The sequence below is a fragment of the Mucor velutinosus genome (genome assembly GCF_035048745.1).
Source record: "Mucor velutinosus strain NIH1002 chromosome Unknown tig00001540, whole genome shotgun sequence".
Taxonomy (NCBI): Eukaryota; Fungi; Mucoromycota; class Mucoromycetes; order Mucorales; family Mucoraceae; genus Mucor; species Mucor velutinosus.
Window position 1 is genome coordinate 1,652,284 of NW_027041893.1, and position 18,630 is coordinate 1,670,913.

Here is an 18,630-nt window from a genome sequence, read left to right on the forward strand (position 1 = left end):
AGCAAGTCTTTGGCTTTCGACTGAGTCATCATTTATTCATGGTCTAATATTCATACATGACTACAGAGTCTCTGCTATCAACTTGGGTTCCTATGCAATATGGATTGAAATCACTTTCGCTACCATGTTTCTTACAAGCCACATCGTGAAGAGGGTTATTTCTCTTTAGGTTTGAAAGCGGAGATGTTTGTTGGATGCTCGCTGTTGTCTCAATGTAGCTCTTGGAGCACACGTGGATGAGCTTTTGCATCTGCTACATGGCATTTACTTGAATTAAGGGTAACGTATGCTTTATTTCGATGATTTACATGCTGACATTAGTGATTCTCGCTCTCACCATTCTGTTTCGACATTAGACTAAAATTGGTATTACGAATAATATTGCTATTCTGCAACAAACCAAGCAGCTTTTGTCCTATAAACTGATAGCCTGCCAAGTTTCCAACTTGCATAGTAGCCAAATGCTGGATATCCACACTAAAGAGGCCCGACAGATTCTCAAAGCGACATATCTCTACCAAGAACTGTATTTCCTCTCCTCTGTCAATGCTGGGATGTCCATAAATGGGCTCTGTGATCATGGTAGACACATCATTCTTGGTGGACAGATGGTTCAGAATATTGCTGACTTCGTTTTGATGCGAGTCGTCAGAATAATGGATGGATCGACGTGTACAACGTAATTTGTAGCCCCCTATATTCTCGACTTGGATACCCAGAATGAGAAGAATCTTGTTGACCTCGAGTAACACCTCCATAGGAGGTTTAGACGTCAGTGCAGAGTGGTTCATACTACCTGTGTGCACTCTTAATTCAGACGCTATTGATATGTGATCGATTTCATTCTGTTGTTGTGGTTGCTGAGAGGGTGCTGCGCTTTTATTGACCTGAGATAGTATCGTTGGTGTTCGAGAGACTGTAGTTGACGTTGAGCGTATGGGAGCCAATGATGAATTGGGTCGTGCAATGGGTATCGTGGCATCTTCTTCGGGTATAACGGCTTCTCTCGATGAGGAATAGGCGCTACTGTTACTATTCGATGTGCTACTTGTCTTAGTGGCAGTAGTAGCTACCACTTTGGGCTCTAAAAGCCGAGCTGTAATATATGGAATTAATTATCATTTGAGATGAAAAAACAGGAGTAGGTGCTGTTATCACTAAACTTACTCTTGTGTTGCAATGATTTTGTCTTTTTCAGCCATGAGATTAATCTCTCGCTCTTGGAATGCTCGACTATGAGAGGACGAGGCGCATTGCTTGCTGTTGATGGAGCTGGAGTCAATGGAAGGTCTTTGGTGGAGTGGGATTGCATCAGGTGCTGCCATGAATGTCTGTTTTTTCGAGTGGGCTTCTGACCGTTTGCCGTTACCGCTGGTGACAAAGTGGCAGTGCTTGGGCTGCTTGTAGTGCGACGCTTGACACCAGAAAACAGTTTGGCTCTCAACGATATATTTTGTCGTGGTGGTGAAGGACGTTGATCTGGCTTTTGTTGTTGTTGTTGCATCAAAGCGCTTGTCACTGCAGCGTCGATAGTGTGTCTCTTCTTTTGCTTTGCATCTAAGTCTTTGGATAAAGTGGATTTGTTGTTTGCTTCTGCAGCAGAAGCAGCCTTCTTCTCATGCGAGTGCTCAGAAACCTTGAACAATGCTTTGCTGTAACCTTGGTGCTGGGTTTCAAGAGCGGCTGGCATGTTTGTTGGCTTTGTGACCTCCTCTTTTTCAGGTGCTATCTTTTCGCTGCAGCTGGCATGCGAGGCTGCATCTGTAGACACGCTGTCATGGCGCAACTCTTTTTTTTCATCCAATGATAATGGCAGTGGAACGGGGGTTGTAGGCGAGGATGCTGCTTTAGATGTATGCTGGATAGGCTCATTGACAATAGCACGTTCGCTGTAATCGTCAGTTTGTTCTGATTCCAACACAACATCGTCGGCTCGGGCGTCTTTTGTGTTACTGTATGAGTTGGTGTACGAGTACGATGAGGATACAGAAGAGGAAGTGGAGCACGAATCGTGATCGCTGTTGTTGCAGCAGTCTTCGTTCGAGTCGTAGTGTTCTCCATCAGCTAGTATATTGAGGTTTGTCGACGATTGGATGCCTGTCAGCAGCATTTGCTTCTTGATTTGAGCTTCCTTTTCCAACTCTTGCACTGATTTAGAGATTTGGCCCTTGTAATTCTCAAGCCAAGGATGTGCCATGATGTCCTGAATCTTGCATCGTTCACTTGGATCAGGAATAAGCATCTTGCCAATGATATCTTTTGCGTGGTCAGAGAGATAGGGCGGGTATTTAGGCCGATGTGCCATGATATAACGGTACAGTCTGCCAATATTCTCTCCATTGGGGTTCTTTGCATCGTCATCAAATGGCAGGTAGCCACAAAGCATCGCATACAAGATAATGCCACATGACCAGATATCCACACCAGTGCCAGCATACAATCTTCCTGTCATGACAAGTTCAGGAGCTGCATACACAGGAGATCCACACGAGGTAGACATCAAATCACCCGTCTTTGGAGTGAACTGGTTAGCGAAACCAAAATCAGTGACTATAAGGTTTCCATGACGATCTAGCAAGATGTTTTCCTATAGTGAAGAACCTCCTTTTTTTAATATCAAGTTGTCATACGATTGTATTTAGTACACATACCAGTTTGAGATCACGGTGCACAATGTTCTTTTGATGCATGTAGTGGACACTGCTAATCAATTGAGAAAAAAGTCGACATGCTTCTTGTTCCTTTAGATATCTCTGTCTAAAGATGTACTCAAACAATTCGCCCCCTATCCAATCCATGCACAGCTCATTTGTCAATTGGAGAACAGTGGCTGTTAATAGTACTTGTTACCTTGTGCATATTCCAATACCATGCCAATATTTGCGTTAGTCTCATTGACACTCAATAGTTTGACAATGTATGGGTGGTTCAGTGTCTATGTTGCGCGTTCAAAAATAATGTGATGATTTTGTTTGTTATTTGTTTATTCGCTTCGTTCATGAGAATATTCTTATCTTACCTTGAGGATATCAATTTCCATTCGAATCTTTTCCAGCTGAGAGGAGGAATCGATGTTTTGCTTTTTCACTAGTTTGACAGCCACCTATTCACATCGGCCATAAGTATATGCACACCGTCAGGAAAGCATGCACCTACAATTTGACCTGTTTCCATGTGTCTGCCCAGCTTTACTTTGCCAAATTCACCAACACCCAGTGTCTTCAACAGCAGAAATGGGCCCAATCGTGGTACCTTTCTGGCATTGTATGATGAAACAGGAGAGGGTTTCAAGTAATTTAAAATCTCTTGCTGTTCCTGCAAATTATCGTTTGGTGGCGTTTGTGTCAATAGTTTGCCATCATCGTTTTTGATAGATGACGACGACGATGATGATTCTCCTCCCTCCAGCAGAGTCAGCACTTGATTCTCATTCGTGATATTGTTGTTACTACTGACAGGTTGAATTAAAGTTGCAGTCATTGTAGCCGGTGAGATGAATGGGATAATAAAATTGAAGAAAGCAAAACAGAAAGAAAGAAAAAAAAGGGATATGCCATGAATCATTGACCTTTATATGAAAAGATGATTGTATGCAAGTTGACAAATTGGGATTGGTGTTTGTAGCTTGCTTTCTTTCTTAATATTGTTACCTCCTCTCTCTTTGTTGCTCGGAATACATAGAGTAGTTATGCCCGTTTCTGTAAGACCAAGAGAGAAAGTAAAGTGATACAAACAAAACAACAAGCCTAATATAGAAACGCCTACCTTTTTGTGTAAGTGGGATGGTGATATCACGGTAGTATGCAACTCTGGGATATGAAAAACAGAAGGTCAATCGTTTAAAGATGTCTCATTATCCACCTTTGTAAGCAATTACATCACTAAAGTGCTGTGGGTAGCGCAAAAAAAAAAAGTATAATAATGACACTGGCATTTGGTCGTGTCTTTCCAAACAAGCAAACCTGTAGAGACACAATTTCTTTTGCCTTTTTCCACTTGTAAGCATGTATGCAAAAGAAAGAAGCTATCTACAGAAACCTGCTCATACATTTATGCTTTCAGAAATGAAGCACATGTGATTTTCAGTGTAGAGCGTCTGGCCAGTACTTCGTCTCTCGCACGCCCGTTAGCTCTATTGTTGATCTCTATTCAAGATACGGGTGGTGCAATCAACTGTAGTTGCCGTAGTATCTTTTGTTCAAAGGAGCATAAAAAGCATAAATATGACTAGCGTGATGATTCCTTGCGGTCAAGGGCTGAGCACGTCGTTTTTTAGTAAACATTGCACCAAGTCTTCGTCTATACAGATGAGAATTAGACTCTGTTATCAAACTAAACTATTGGAAAGACTCTTTTATATTTTCATTGTGATACCTGGTGATGGCGGTTTAAAATCAATGGCATAGTAATATCACTTTGGTATAAATCAAACATTCTAGTATACATCACAAGTAATGAAATGCAAAGATACAACACAATGGGAAACTCATAAAAGGCAATTGCTATGGATGGTCTGAGTTAGTGCTTTAGATGTCTCTGATCTTTGGAACTCTTGTCGATTAGCACCTTATGTACAGTTTATTTACTTCAATTTCGTAAAAATGCAATTTAAATTCGTGAAAGAAAATGAAAGAATAGTTGATATTGAAAAGCCAGACAGACAAATACAGAGAAGATTGGTTTGATATAAAAGAGAGAGAGAGAAACTTAGTAAACTTTAGTCAATGACAAGCTAATAATTACGTACTTGAATATCTCTCCACAAGCCATTTGCAGAAACGTGGGATTGATGCAATGATCCTATATTCTTAAGGGTGCCTAGCCGCTTGAGGACCATATAAACCCTAAGATTTACAGATTCTCAGAAAGCGACACCAGGAAACCGACCATACGCCAATAACAAGGACATACTGACAGCATAGAAATCCATAGAGTCATACGGTAACCTGCTTCCCTTTGTTACATGCAAAAGTAGCATGAAGAAAGATGCAAAGTAACCGACTGATAAATGCTAAAAGTATTGATCTTGGAGACCTGCAGAGCAACAGAGACCTAAGAAGACAACGAAACAAAAAAGGACGCCACTAGTTTAAAAACCCTACACTGAAGGGTGATAGCAGGGGAAAAACTGGATGGAAGATACAGCAAGGCAGTAGAGACACAAAGTATCGACCCAAAAATACATCATATATAGGACCATGGGGCACCATTGGTTAAAAAAACCTGCACTGGAGTGATAACAGAAAAAAAAGCTCGTGTGAGAAATGCAGATGCCAGACACCATTCAATAATAGACCAATGAACATCTAGTAAACAAACTTTTACTACAACAAAATGAATAAACAATTAAAGTAAGATAGAAGCATCATTACCTCTATGAGTAAGAACAATTATAGGCCAAGAGAACAGAGACATATTCTAGCACCCATAGAGTCAAAGAGAGCGCGCAAAATGGTAATTCTATGAGATAGCAATAAGCAAAAAAAAAAGAGCTTGGAGTATTTATTAGAGCACCCGAGCCATACCATATATAAGAATATACATGAGAATGCGGTACATCATAGACTATAGGGAACATGCTGATGGCCTTGAGATGGCTTCTTGAATGAGTAGCATCAACAAGAGCCTTGATAGAGCTTCATATGGCCCAACAGAATAACCACAGACACTGTAGAATAAACAACCGTGAGAGAACCACCTTGCAATATTGATATATCAGTGATACGGACGACTTTGAAAGCAACTTCTTGATGGAGAACTTACCATTCCACCAGCCACTGAGAGACAGAAGAAGCAGTTTTACCATCAAGAGAGGGCCAGAGAACACCTTGAAGGGCTCGAAATGGCGCCAGTAAGGACTTGACAGATTCCCTTGGGGCCTTGAAAGACCATCTGTCGCAAAAGCTATTAGCTGTCTAATAGATTCATTTGACTCATACAGCAGTCAATTTTTTCTGCAGATAAGTTATGGAATTACTGTATAACTTTAATACTGCCCTATGTATTCCCAGTTGAAGAAAAAGCACTATCCTTGAAACAGAAACCGGTGTACTTTAGCTTTCAACAGTAAAAACGATTGCTCGGTGACGAGATGGCCAAAACATACTACTATATATTGTAAAAACATTGTAAAAGATTGTCTGCTGCTGAAGTAGTTTCTACTATATAACTTTCCCCACATAATAATAAATTTAAAAGGCAATTTTCATATCAAACTGTTTACAGCATGTTAGACCAAACGATTGCACCTTATTTTACTTTTGAATAAAGAAGAACTTAAATTGCATCTATTTGGATACCCTTTTATTACAAACACGAAATCATGATATTAATTGACAGATCAATAGGAAATCAACTAGTTGTAACCCTTCGCTACTTCAACCTCTGAGCCAATCAGATTGCTTGAAAACTCCGCTGACCTAAAAAAAATTTGCGAGGGTTTCCCCCTGTTCTGATGTGAGGCAAAATTTTAAGCTCCGCTATATAGCAATATAGCTGTTACTATCATCAAACTTCCCCCAGATGCTAGAGCATGTCTTACTTACACCACCTAGCTTTAGATTCTGGCGTTGAGACTCCCAATCATCACTAAAGTAAGTAGCGATAACCAAGTGGAGGCGGCCTATCTACCTCCTAGCCTCGGATAAAGTCTTGTTGAGCTTCAGGGATAGGCACATCCACACAACGTAAAAAAGGTATGCTTCAAAAGAAACATATTAATAAAAGAAGCGAACATAATAATTACTATAGGAGTACAGTAGTATATGTAGGCAAAAGAAAAAAAGAATGCTCACACGAAGTGAGCTAAAGGAAAGTATGTTATGAATAAAACATTAAAAATGTTCACGTTATTATATTCTTGTTATTGCAACAAAAATATATACATGAGCGATGTGCATGATAACAGTCTAATGATGTAAAACAACACAAACGCGCACAATTGCAGGAGCAACGGTAGCAGCAGTATAAGTGTGTAATACAACATGAAAACCAATGTTGTTTTTATGTGAAGCGACAGAGGCAACACAAACAACAATCCACGGTTACATAACAAAGTACCATAAGAGTAATACAATTATATAGCAGTGTGTCATGCTTGTTGTTCGTAAATACGAAGCAACAACATTGCAAGTAGTATTTGTTGAGCTGATCATATCACAGCCAACAAAAAAGAAAGAAAAGGCAATAAAGCAAACAGCAGGAATGCATTATCGCGGGAAAGGAAGCAATAGTACAAACGTTCAAAGAAGTTTTATATCATTGCGACCACAAGAAAAAAAAAGATACTTACCACGTCTTACCACAGAATCACGACCAAAGATAGACCAGAGAACCAGCATACATCAAAGACAACAGACCGCAGGATAACCAAACACCAGAGAAAAACCACCGAAGCAATGATATACCATCAAAGCAGCCACCACCAAGTGTGCAGCCTGTGCACAGCAAAAGATCAGAAATAGATCCCTAGTAGAGTTATCCCAAGTATAACCACAGTATAAAACGCGTTAACATTGTATCTTACGTCTATTGCGCAGCTGTCAATTATACTTACTTCAATTCTATTTACAAAGGTAGCGTTATTTCATGAGTAGAAAGCTTGCAAGGTATAATATATATATAAAAACGAAAAAAGGAAAAAAGAAAAAAATGCTAATAAAAGGCTGAGGCTGAAAGACGTTACTGTTATCAATGTACCGCAAAGTAAGTACCAGAGTTTGATAGCTTACTACAAGGCAGCAAAGCAAGATAGGAATTAGCGTTTTTCACCACAAGGTTCGCCAACACCTTACCTATTAATCCGTTACATGTAATTAAGAGGGTATATTTGACAAGGGTAGCAAATTTTACATTCGAATTGAGCCACACACTAAAAAAAAAGCGGTATTCTAAACTATCAATAGCCCCGCCTCCATAATGCTCAAAATGAGGATTCATGGATTTCTGAAATCTTTCAGCCTTAATATCATGCGATTCTGATAATAACATTGCTTTCCAGCTAAATAAAGCTTAGGGTAGAATTTAAAGGAGAATCTAATGATACCAATTTCAAGTGTTTTGGCAGATGTTATCAGGCTGATTTTTGATAGAATAGTTCTTGCGATTTTTTGGTTGGTTTAATTTGCACTTTCCTCACTTGATTATTTAACAACAACCAATAGAGCGATTGATGATATTCCCTTTATATGTTTAGCAACCCCTCAAAATGGGCTTATAATCTTCCTGACAAGAAGTCCTTTTTAGCATCTACCGCTACATAGGGCGCGAAAAAAGCTGCTCCCCGTTCTTGGTAAAATACACAGCGTAGCTTAAAGCCTTTGCCAAACCACAATAATGAAGCAACAAGATATCATCGAATATAACATTTCCCAATATTGCATCCATCGTTCTTACGCTCGTAATCACTTGTAATTCATAGATTAGTAGCCTCCAAGTCTAACAATACTGAACTGGGCTGTTTGTTTCGTGTCTTTTTGTAGAAGAGATATTTCACATTGATGTCTGGAAGATGATTCGCAATTTAAAGATAACCAATGGGTCAATTCAGTAATGAATGTTTCATGAGCATCTCAGAAACACAAAGCAGCCTCCGTTCTGTCATGGTCATTTCCTATGCCAACGTTTTAATGATGAATGCAACTCTAGTATTTTGCTTATGTATGAATGAAGGTCATGGTTTAACATTGGCTTATTTAGAAAATCGCCAATTTCTCATCAGTCATCAGCAACAACAGCCCATCCAACCTGAAATCCAATTACACTGTCGCTTTTCTCGCAACATTTCGCTATAGCATCATGCTACTTTTATAGCTCTAGTACCAGTATTTCAAAACTTGGATTTGAATGGCCCAAATCTCGAAGCCGGAAATATTATTGTACATCCAAAATCTTTGATATGAGGTAAAAGATAGCAACCCACGAAACTGAAGCTTGTAGGAAATCAATGATAAACAACGCATGTTTGGCGGGACTTTTGATATTGCTGGGAGAATCCTGTGCCTAGTATAGAGCTGTTTAGTACCTACTATTATACAAGTTTTTTTTTCTTTTTTCTTTTTTCTTTTTTTTTACCATATAATAAATTTAAGAGACATCCCTCATATAAAAGCATTTAATGGATGCTAGATCAAATGGTGGTTGCACCTTGTCTTGCTTTAGAATATATAAAAGTGCAGTAAAAAGGGGGTTAAAAAATCAGGTAGAATACTGTTAAAATCCTTCTTTATTCGAAATTAGGATAATGTGCAATAAAATGTATATTCTACGTCTCTATTTATATTATTTGGTTTATATCTCTTATCTGGCAGCAGTTTAGTAGTTGCCAATGATTCCATTACTTTATATATTTTTGTTGGGTCATTTAGTTGTTGATCTGATGGATCAAGAACGGTATTTCAATATATGGTTTTTGAATCATGCGTAAAGAATAGCTCTTTATTGTTGAGCCTGTATCCTTTTTAGGTATATTTATGTTACAACACATTACAATACCCTTGACATTTACTTTAGTATCTGTCATCTCTTATTTTAGAGCATTTAATCCTTGCTATCGTCATGCTAATACTATTATTATGCATGCCTATCTGCTGATGATGGTAGCATGGTTTGATTGAGATGACATTTATTTTGGGCTTTGTTTATGATGGGAATCTAGTCTAGTTCACTTCAAATAATACAAGTGTCGATCGCTTAGGTATCGAGTTCTGTACAATGCAAAACATTAGAAATACCAGAAAGAGCATTAATTTATTTACTTCTTCGTCGACACAACCTATTACGCCTATTTTTAGGTCAAATTCTGTCTAAATATAGCCATTTTGAAGCACGAATAACTCATGCTAGAAAGCGTTGCGAATGCTTGGAATAGCGTCAAATGGCTCTGCTTTGATACGCCTTACTTACTGACGCCTTATCTCAAATTTTTCTAGGTCATCGCAAATCCATGAAAATTCTCCTTTTTTCATGTGTACTAGTAAGGGAAAATTCTTAAAAATCAAACGATCGTATTTTTTACCTCAAAAATGAAGACTTTTCCTATGATACATATAGAATCAAATTGATTGCAAAACCGCAATGCATCACTGGAAACTGTTTCTATGAGGTTGGTATATGCTAGATTCTGACATATTTACAGAAAACCTGTTTTCATATTTTTGCACATTGCTCATTATTTTCGGTCTAAAAGTTGAATGTAATTAGCACCATTTGATACAGCTACTTTAGTACTCTAAAGATGCATTAGAAAGTTGGGTGTTACAATGACAATTTTCATAGTCAAATTTAGCAAAAACGTTTAAAGGATGTGAGATTATGTCAAATTTGAACATGAAAATACCCACTGCACAATTTCAAATTAAAGCGCAGCAGTTACGGCTGCCACGTCAGAGGACTCAGGCTAAGCCTACTGGCCGTGACGTCGTGTAGGGCGCCCTCTCATTTTCCCATACCACCGTTTTTTTTCCCCTTTTTGCAAAACGCGTTTAGTATCAAACCATGGTGGTTTTGGAAACCGTTTGATTGACAATAACACTCTAGCTTCTGATAACACTGTCTTGTACTGTCAAAAAGACTGGATACTACTTCTTTCAAGTGGAATGCAGCAGGTATGATTTAATAATTCGCACACGAAGGCGTGGAATTAACACTAAAAGTATTTATTTGTTGGGATTTGATAATTTTTTTGCCTGTTTGACATGAACCTTGCTACTTTTACTTTTATGTTATCTCTGGCATCTCCTCTAGTCTACCATTTTTGGTGGATGCTTATTTGGTATATGTCTGGTCATTATCTGGTCTCTGCACGGTCAATGTATGATCTTCTCTAATGTTGTTTGTTCTTTGGTCTCTCTATTACAGTAGTGCTGTTGCAGCTGCTTATTTGGTCTGTACCTTGTCTCTATTTGGTCTGTACCTTATCTGTATTTGGTCTGTATCTGGTCTGTATTTGGTCTGTATCTGGTCTGTGTATGTTCTGTGTATAGCCTTCTCTAATGCTGTTTGTTCGTTTCTCTATTTTAGTGGCGCTGGTGCGGCTGATGTTGCTGCTGGTAATCTGGTCCTTGATGGTCTACTGTTTTTGATGTATGCTTGTTCTCTGGTCTGTCTCTGGTTATTGCGCATTTTCTGGAGGTCTATTTGTGGCTGTGGTAAGTGGTAAGTAACTTTTTTCTTCTGGTCTCAATAATATAAAACGTCTCTGGACGTTTTTATTATTATTGCTTCCTTTCTCGTAATAATGCATCCATGATGTTTGCCTCGTTGCGCTTTCTTCTCCTTCGTTTTCTTTTGTTGGTGGTGTTTCCTCTGTGGCTTCACATGAAACGATATTAGTCATTACGTTGTATTGCAAACTTATAATACCACTGTTGCTTTTGCAGTTGTGCGTGTTTGTGCCATGTTTCTTTACATCCGACTATTACTACCTTGCACGTTGCTCATGTATGCAATTTTATTGCAACAACAACGATCTGTTCTGAACATCTTTGATGTTGTGTTTGTTATGCTTTTCTTTGACTCGCTTCGTGTGAGCATTCTTTTTTTTTGCCTACATATACTACTATACTCGTATAGTTTTATATTCTTTTCTTTTTTCTTTTATTATTATTATGTTTCTTTGAAGCATACCTTTTTTACGTTGTGTGGATGTGCCTATCCCTGAAGCTCAACAAGACTTTATCCGAGGCTAGGAGGTAGATAGGCCGCCTCCACTTGGTTATCGCTACTTACTTTAGTGATGATTGGGAGTCTCAACGCCAGAATCTAAAGCTAGGTGGTGTAAGTAAGACATGCTCTAGCATCTGGGGGAAGTTTGATGATAGTAACAGCTATATTGCTATATAGCGGAGCTTAAAATTTTGCCTCACATCAGAACAGGGGGAAACCCTCGCAAATTTTTTTTAGGTCAGCGGAGTTTTCAAGCAATCTGATTGGCTCAGAGGTTGAAGTAGCGAAGGGTTACAACTAGTTGATTTCCTATTGATCTGTCAATTAATATCATGATTTCGTGTTTGTAATAAAAGGGTATCCAAATAGATGCAATTTAAGTTCTTCTTTATTCAAAAGTAAAATAAGGTGCAATCGTTTGGTCTAACATGCTGTAAACAGTTTGATATGAAAATTGCCTTTTAAATTTACTATTATGTGGGGAAAGTTATATAATAGGCCACAAATGCCTTAATAAACATGCGTCTTTTAGTATAAATTTCCAACATACTTTCATTTCATGGGTTGCTATCTTTTAACTCGTATCATAATTTGTGGATATACCAAAGTATTACCAGTTTTGATGTTTGAACCATCAAAAATCAAGTCCTTGAAACTTTCAAACAATGCCCAAAATCCATAATACAATAAAATAATAGCACACAACTAGGGATGTTTTCTTCATTTTTGTATCCTTCTCTTTGTCCCTGTCATCATTGGTAATGTTAACTCCTGCTTTTAGATACACTCAATGATGTAATTGCGACTTTTTGTTGATAAATTTTCAATGTGTTAAACGCACAAGTGATATTTGCTGTGTTGGCATTGAGAGTCGCATCAACTTTTCTTTCGCACCCACTGTATGTTCTCATATCATAGTCCACATCTGCTTTGAAATGGCTTCAGTGCTCGTTGCTGAAAGGCAGTTTTCAACGTGATGCTATTGATGCAGTTTGGTTTCTTGAGCTGGTATGATTAATGTGCTATGGGACCCGATGCGACGATATCTGCCCAACTTATTAGTATCTTTGATGCTGCTGGTTGGTGGAGGTATGATGTTATCAATCTATCTGCTGTAGCTCTTCTGAAATGCTGATGGGCCTCTTGCTGGTTCTGGATAAAAAAAAAAGCTGTAGTTAGTTCTCTGTGCGAGGACATTTAATGGCGTTTCCGAATAAACATTGAATACTGGCAACCAGAGGAGCTACGATAATGGGCAACACGCAGGGGAGGCTGATTGTTGAATTCAGGTACTGTTGGAGCAGGAAAAGTTAGACGTGGAGCCGCGAAGTGATCGTTCTGAGATGCTAGTAAAGGAGTAGTGTTAGAAAAGAAATTACCAGCAAGGATTTCACCCCTTTTTAAAAAAATACGTCAAGGCAAAGAGGCTGGTATGAAGGGTATTATGGTAGTAAAAATGATTCGTAATAGAAAAAGTTGTAATATGGTAGTGGTAATCGAGATATACTCTTTATTATTCTAAAAGGCACAGAGTGTAAAAAATAGTTTTATATATGCACCTATGAAAGATGTGGTAAACAATCATTGCCAGATCACGTTGATTTGCTTTGAAACGTCTCAAGCCCTGCCACAAGAACTTAATGGATGGGCGGATTCAATGAACTTTGATCCGGAAAGCGGCATCCTCGACTTCAGAGGCATACTCTTTTGTGTCCTACCCTTCTTGTGTCACATTTAGATGAAAGTCTTTTAAGTATTGACATTTGCTATAATTCAGCACTCAATTGATATATACAAACATCAGTTGCACCAGCATTTGACAACTGAGATTAGCAATAAACGCTTTCCAGTACTTTAAATCCGCAATGTACAATCAGTGAGATGTATTTGTTTAAAAATGCACGTATCACCTGGTGACGAGATACTTGATATTTGTAGTACCTAGAAGGAAATAAAGTTAAAACTTTTCTCTTTTTTTTAATACATTTTCCCTCTCTTTCTTCTTCTTCTTTATCTCCAGCTTGTACGCAACATGAAGAGCATCAAAGCAGGTTTGTCGGCTCCGAAAGAAGAGAGCAACGCCGCGGCAGAAAAACGATTATCAAAGCCTTTGCCTATCAAACCACTGCCAACACCGCCTTCCGCGTTGATCATTGACGACACTTCACGAAACCACATTACAAAGCTAATTCTCACTTGGCTCAACAATCTAAGCATCCCTATAAAGCCCTGGGCCGAGGTATTAAACAAGATCTCCATCGAGATACTCCAGAAATTGTTCGACAGCGACAATAGCAGCAGAGAGACCAACAAGCACATTTGCATAGAGATGCTGTATGTAAATGCGCCCAAGGATTCCAAATTCCTCGCCAATGTAATGCATGGACCACCCATCCACGATGGTAATGGCACACTTTCATAATGCAAAATGGAGTAATAACACTTGATAAACAATGTAGGCGAGCATACAATGCACTTTCCAATTGGCGGAACTATTCGCATTTACGGGTTAAATGCAAATGATGAAACTTTCACAAAAACCTTAATTGAACTGGTACAGAGTCTCGTTTACTTGACCTACAGTCTCTATTTGGAAGCTTATGTGATGCGAGATAGTCATGTGAAATTGGCCATATCAACAGCAGCTCCTAACACTCCTAATACAGCCACAACAATGCAAACAGCAACTGAATCCAGCCACGCTGACATGACTACAAAATTGAGCTCACATCACATTAAAAAGACGACTGATTCGAGCGGTCTATTTGGCTGGCTAAAAAAACTAGCGACGAGCAGAGACTTACCGACGACTCCACCACCATCCATAGACAGCGAAAAGACAGTACGAAGAAAAAGTAACCCACTCGCCACTGTAAGACGAGGCCTATCATTGAACAATTTGAGCAAAAAGTTGCAACAAGCAGCCGCTACAACAACAGATGCAACAACAGTGAATGCATTGCCGTTTGATTTTGATACGATTACAGAAGGGGATCCTCATCGATTTTGCAAACTAAAAAAGAGAATTGAATTTGCATTGATCTCATCTTCCCCTGAATGTCACTTTCCTTACCCGAACTTGCTCAATCGACTCGAAACAGAGGAAAATATGATGATTGAACAAAAGAGATTGCTGATGCTACAAGAGGAATCAATGGCACCAGTAGCAGACATTGCACGACCTTTGTCTAAACAACAACAAAGACGACGATCGTCGCTGGTATCTTCATTTTCACAATCCGTGAAGAGATCCACCATTGTACCTGAAGCTCAGCTGCCTCAGTCGATCACTGCCTACGTCTCTATACGAATTCCCACATTGCTAGCAGACAGTCGACATGGATTAGAGCATTTGCTGCTGGATACGACATCATTGAATAGCTTCAAACAGCATCAAAGTATCACCATTGGATTCACCTGTTATCCGATCGGATGTCCTGACCGTCCTTGTTTGGGGCCTCTCATGAGCAAAATTGACTATTTTCGTTACGAATCACCAGTAGATAGTACAACCACCCTATTTCCTAGTATTGATCAGTCATTAGGCCACACCATCCGTCATTGGTGTAACCAGAGTCAATCTTCTTGTCAACTTCACATTGACGAGCAGGCACAGTTTATACCCAACCTATTAAACAACACACCCAATCCTCTAAACAACTCGACGCAGAGACCAGATACCCTCCACCACGAAAAGCCATCAGAATCTTCCATATATACACTAGCAACCCCTCTTCTCTCGTCCTCTAGGTCATCTACTATGCTGAATAATCGACAGTGCAGCAAGTTCCATGGATGTCAGCAGCCGTTGATCGACCATATCTTTAGCTTCACACATGGCATTGGCAGAATCAATGTCTACGCAAGCACCGAGTCTACCTGTGTCATGCGCGAAAAAGACAGGATTGTCACTTGGCTTGTGTGCAGTGTGTGCGATGCCAGCACTAGGCCGCTTCTGTTGAGCAATGAAGCTGCTTCCTTTTCATTTGCAAAATACCTGGAACTTTTGTTTTACAGCACAAAACTAGCATCACCTGAATCGTTTTGTGCTCATACGACAAGCACGCATGCCACAAACACTAAATCAATTATCAGTCGCTGCTTTCTGTACAATGGCATTGCATTCAAATTCACCTACGAAGATGCCAAATACTATGAGCTTCGGGCGCCTCGTATACAAATTGCCCCTGAAACACTCGTCGGCGACAAACTCACCTTTGTTGCGCCCAGGGTAGGCGTGTCGACATTAATGGAATGGAAACACAAAAGTGCCGAGCGAGACGTGGATCTGTTCTTTCAATCAATTCGTGCGCATTTGGATCTATTGAACCATTACACTATTGCAGAGAGCAAACGAAAGGCACGCATCCTTGGCAATGAGACAACTAGCGCAAAGCAGCAGCTGCAGTCAGAGTCAAGAGCACTCGATTTGGAAATCAAAGGTTTGAGCAAGCGATTGGATGCAGATCATCAAGCCATGCTCTACGCTTTGTCAGATACCAGCCTCAATGAATTGAACGATTTCAGGAGATACTTTGCGATACAGTCTGAATCCATCATTCGGTACCTGACAGACTGGCAGCAGCTCAAGTGCGATGAAGTGACGGATGCTTGTGGCTGGGACAGTCCTGATTATATCTCACAAAAAACGGTGCACTGCTTTCCTGGCTCTTCAGTCCTTGTAAGAGAAGACGAACCCACATCTATTATCGCCTACAGTCTAAGCTCAAATGACTACATACAAGAAATCTTGCACGATGAAGATACAGCCAACCACGACAGCACGACTGCTACTACCAATAGCAGTAGCAAGAACCCTTCTATACCCAGTTTGTCATCCACCAATACAACAGAATCCAGTAGGACGACAGCAGAACCGCCTCCACCTATGCCCAACTCTGCAAAGAAAAAGCTGCCACAGCTACCAAACATCATTGACGGCTATTATTCGTCCATTGAACGCAAATACATATCACCATCTACTGGAGCGACGTCAGAAACAGCCTCCTTTCGCACGATGATCACAGAAGTAGTAAAGTCAAGTGTTGTTGAGGTCAGCATTAATAACTCAAAGCGTTTGGAGGATTTGAAAGCAAGATTATCCCCATGGACAAAGAAGCAAGAGGAGACCAAGCTGGAGAATGCTTACGAGGGTGCTGATCTGAAGCGAGACCTGACGGAGCGTACATTGAAGCCGCTGGCTGCTGTTCAACAACAGGAGGAGACAAGAGAAGTCAAGGTGGCATCCTACTTTTATGAGAATGCGGATCAACAGCCTGTCAATGGCAAAAAGATGATTAGCCCGCACATCAAGCACAGTAAGTCTTGATGAGGTCTGTATACATATACTAAACCTGTGTTTGTTTTGTAGAATTCGTTCATGAAGGAATCGAGTTTACATGCATCATCTATTATGCCAAGGAGTTCGAAATGCTTCGTAGGCAGTGCAACATTAATCAATTAATGATAGAATCACTGTGTCGATGTCAAACCTGGACAGCCAGCGGAGGCAAGAGCAAAAGCCATTTCTACAAGACGCAAGGTAATGTGAAATGTTGCTAGTCAGAGCGGCTCTCTGACTAAACAGATCATTCATAGACGATCGATTTGTCATCAAGGAAATGATGAATGCATGGAACGTGGCTGAAAAGGACGCCTTTCTCAAATTTGCGCCCAAATACTTTGACCATGTCAACAAGTCTGCTAACGTAAGCATGACACAACAGCACTGTATATACAAAATCTCACGACATGGTCCTTTTTTTTTTTTTTCAGGAACCATCTGTGCTGGCAAAGATATTTGGGTTCTTTACTATCAGAATGAAAAATGCAGCTGACAAGAAATCCATACTCAACCTCGACCTTCTCGTCATGGAGCATTTGTTCTTTCATCAGAACATTATCAGGGTAGGTCTCGGCGTCTTTTCTTGTCCAACTCGACTTGCTCATCGTTTCTCTCTATATTTTGCCAGAGATTTGACTTCAAGGGGATACAAGATCGACATGTGGAAGAGTTCCGCAAACAGCAAAATGATACTACATTGTGGGACGGAGATTGGTTAAATGGTAACACTGAACAGGGCGTAAGATGAGAAGTACTCATCGATTGCATGCAGAATACAGGACAAGATTGCCAGTCCATGAGCAATCAAAATCGACCATGGAGCTAGCCATCATCAGCGACACGGATTTCTTGTCGAGATGCAACATTATGGATTACTCATTGCTGGTTGGTATTGACCAAAGCAACTCGGAAATGACAGTTGGCATTGTTGGTAAAGACATGCAGAAATGGCATGATTTTATTTGCATCTATAGTAATTGACATGATATATTTACAGATTTCATTGGTGCGTACACCTGGTATAAGAAGTTGGAGTCTAAAAGCAAATCAACGTTGCAACCGAGGAAAGAAGTTACCGTCGTTCCTCCAGATCAGTACAAGCATCGATTCTGTAGAGAGGTATGCGACTATTTTGTCGCAGTGCCAGGCAAGTGTGTGTGCTTTGTGTGTCATGATTCAAGACGCTAAATACATTTGTTTAGGTAAATTTGACCTTGTCATACCGTCGAAATGCTTACCGAGTTTGTTGATATAATAAAATATGATAAGAAATCGGAGATGGGCTACTTGCTAGTGTTGAATTTTACATTTACCTACCCCTTGCATCAGGAGCTCCACATCTACACATCTCAGCGTATCCACACGAAAATGACAGTTGGAATGATAGGGTTGCAGTGCTCGGACTTTCAAGCATTATTTGCCACGTTCTTTTTGTCTACATGTTCCACCAAATGCTTCTATACAACACTTCTACATTGTTTTCGCTCTACTGAGTTCCACTTGCCTTGCATCTCTATGACATGTCATCTGCAGCGTCTGCCAGCATTCAATTGACGTTTTGTCATGGCAGAAAAGAGTGTTTGATTGGGTTGCCCATGAGCAAATCAAATGGCATGAGGCCA

General features: G+C 39.8%; 2 protein-coding genes across 2 annotated transcripts; one reads left to right on the top strand and one right to left on the bottom strand.

The window, feature by feature from the left end:
* Positions 1–317: 317 nt before the first annotated feature.
* On the bottom strand, positions 318–3,480 carry POL5 (DNA-directed DNA polymerase; the record flags this gene model as incomplete). The annotated part of the gene is made up of 6 exons (XM_064823946.1): positions 318–1,096; positions 1,168–2,587; positions 2,652–2,785; positions 2,851–2,935; positions 3,020–3,103; positions 3,157–3,480. The coding sequence occupies 6 exons, from the start codon at positions 3,478–3,480 to the stop codon at positions 318–320; spliced, it is 2,826 nt and encodes a 941-aa protein (XP_064688771.1).
* A 10,216-nt stretch (positions 3,481–13,696) lies between these two features.
* Positions 13,697–18,263, top strand: ATC70_004645 (uncharacterized protein; the record flags this gene model as incomplete). The annotated part of the gene is made up of 9 exons (XM_064823947.1): positions 13,697–14,066; positions 14,124–16,982; positions 17,036–17,206; positions 17,263–17,372; positions 17,440–17,571; positions 17,637–17,730; positions 17,781–17,939; positions 18,006–18,155; positions 18,211–18,263. 9 exons carry the CDS (start codon positions 13,697–13,699, stop codon positions 18,261–18,263), a joined length of 4,098 nt encoding a protein of 1,365 aa, XP_064688772.1.
* Positions 18,264–18,630: the final 367 nt, after the last annotated feature.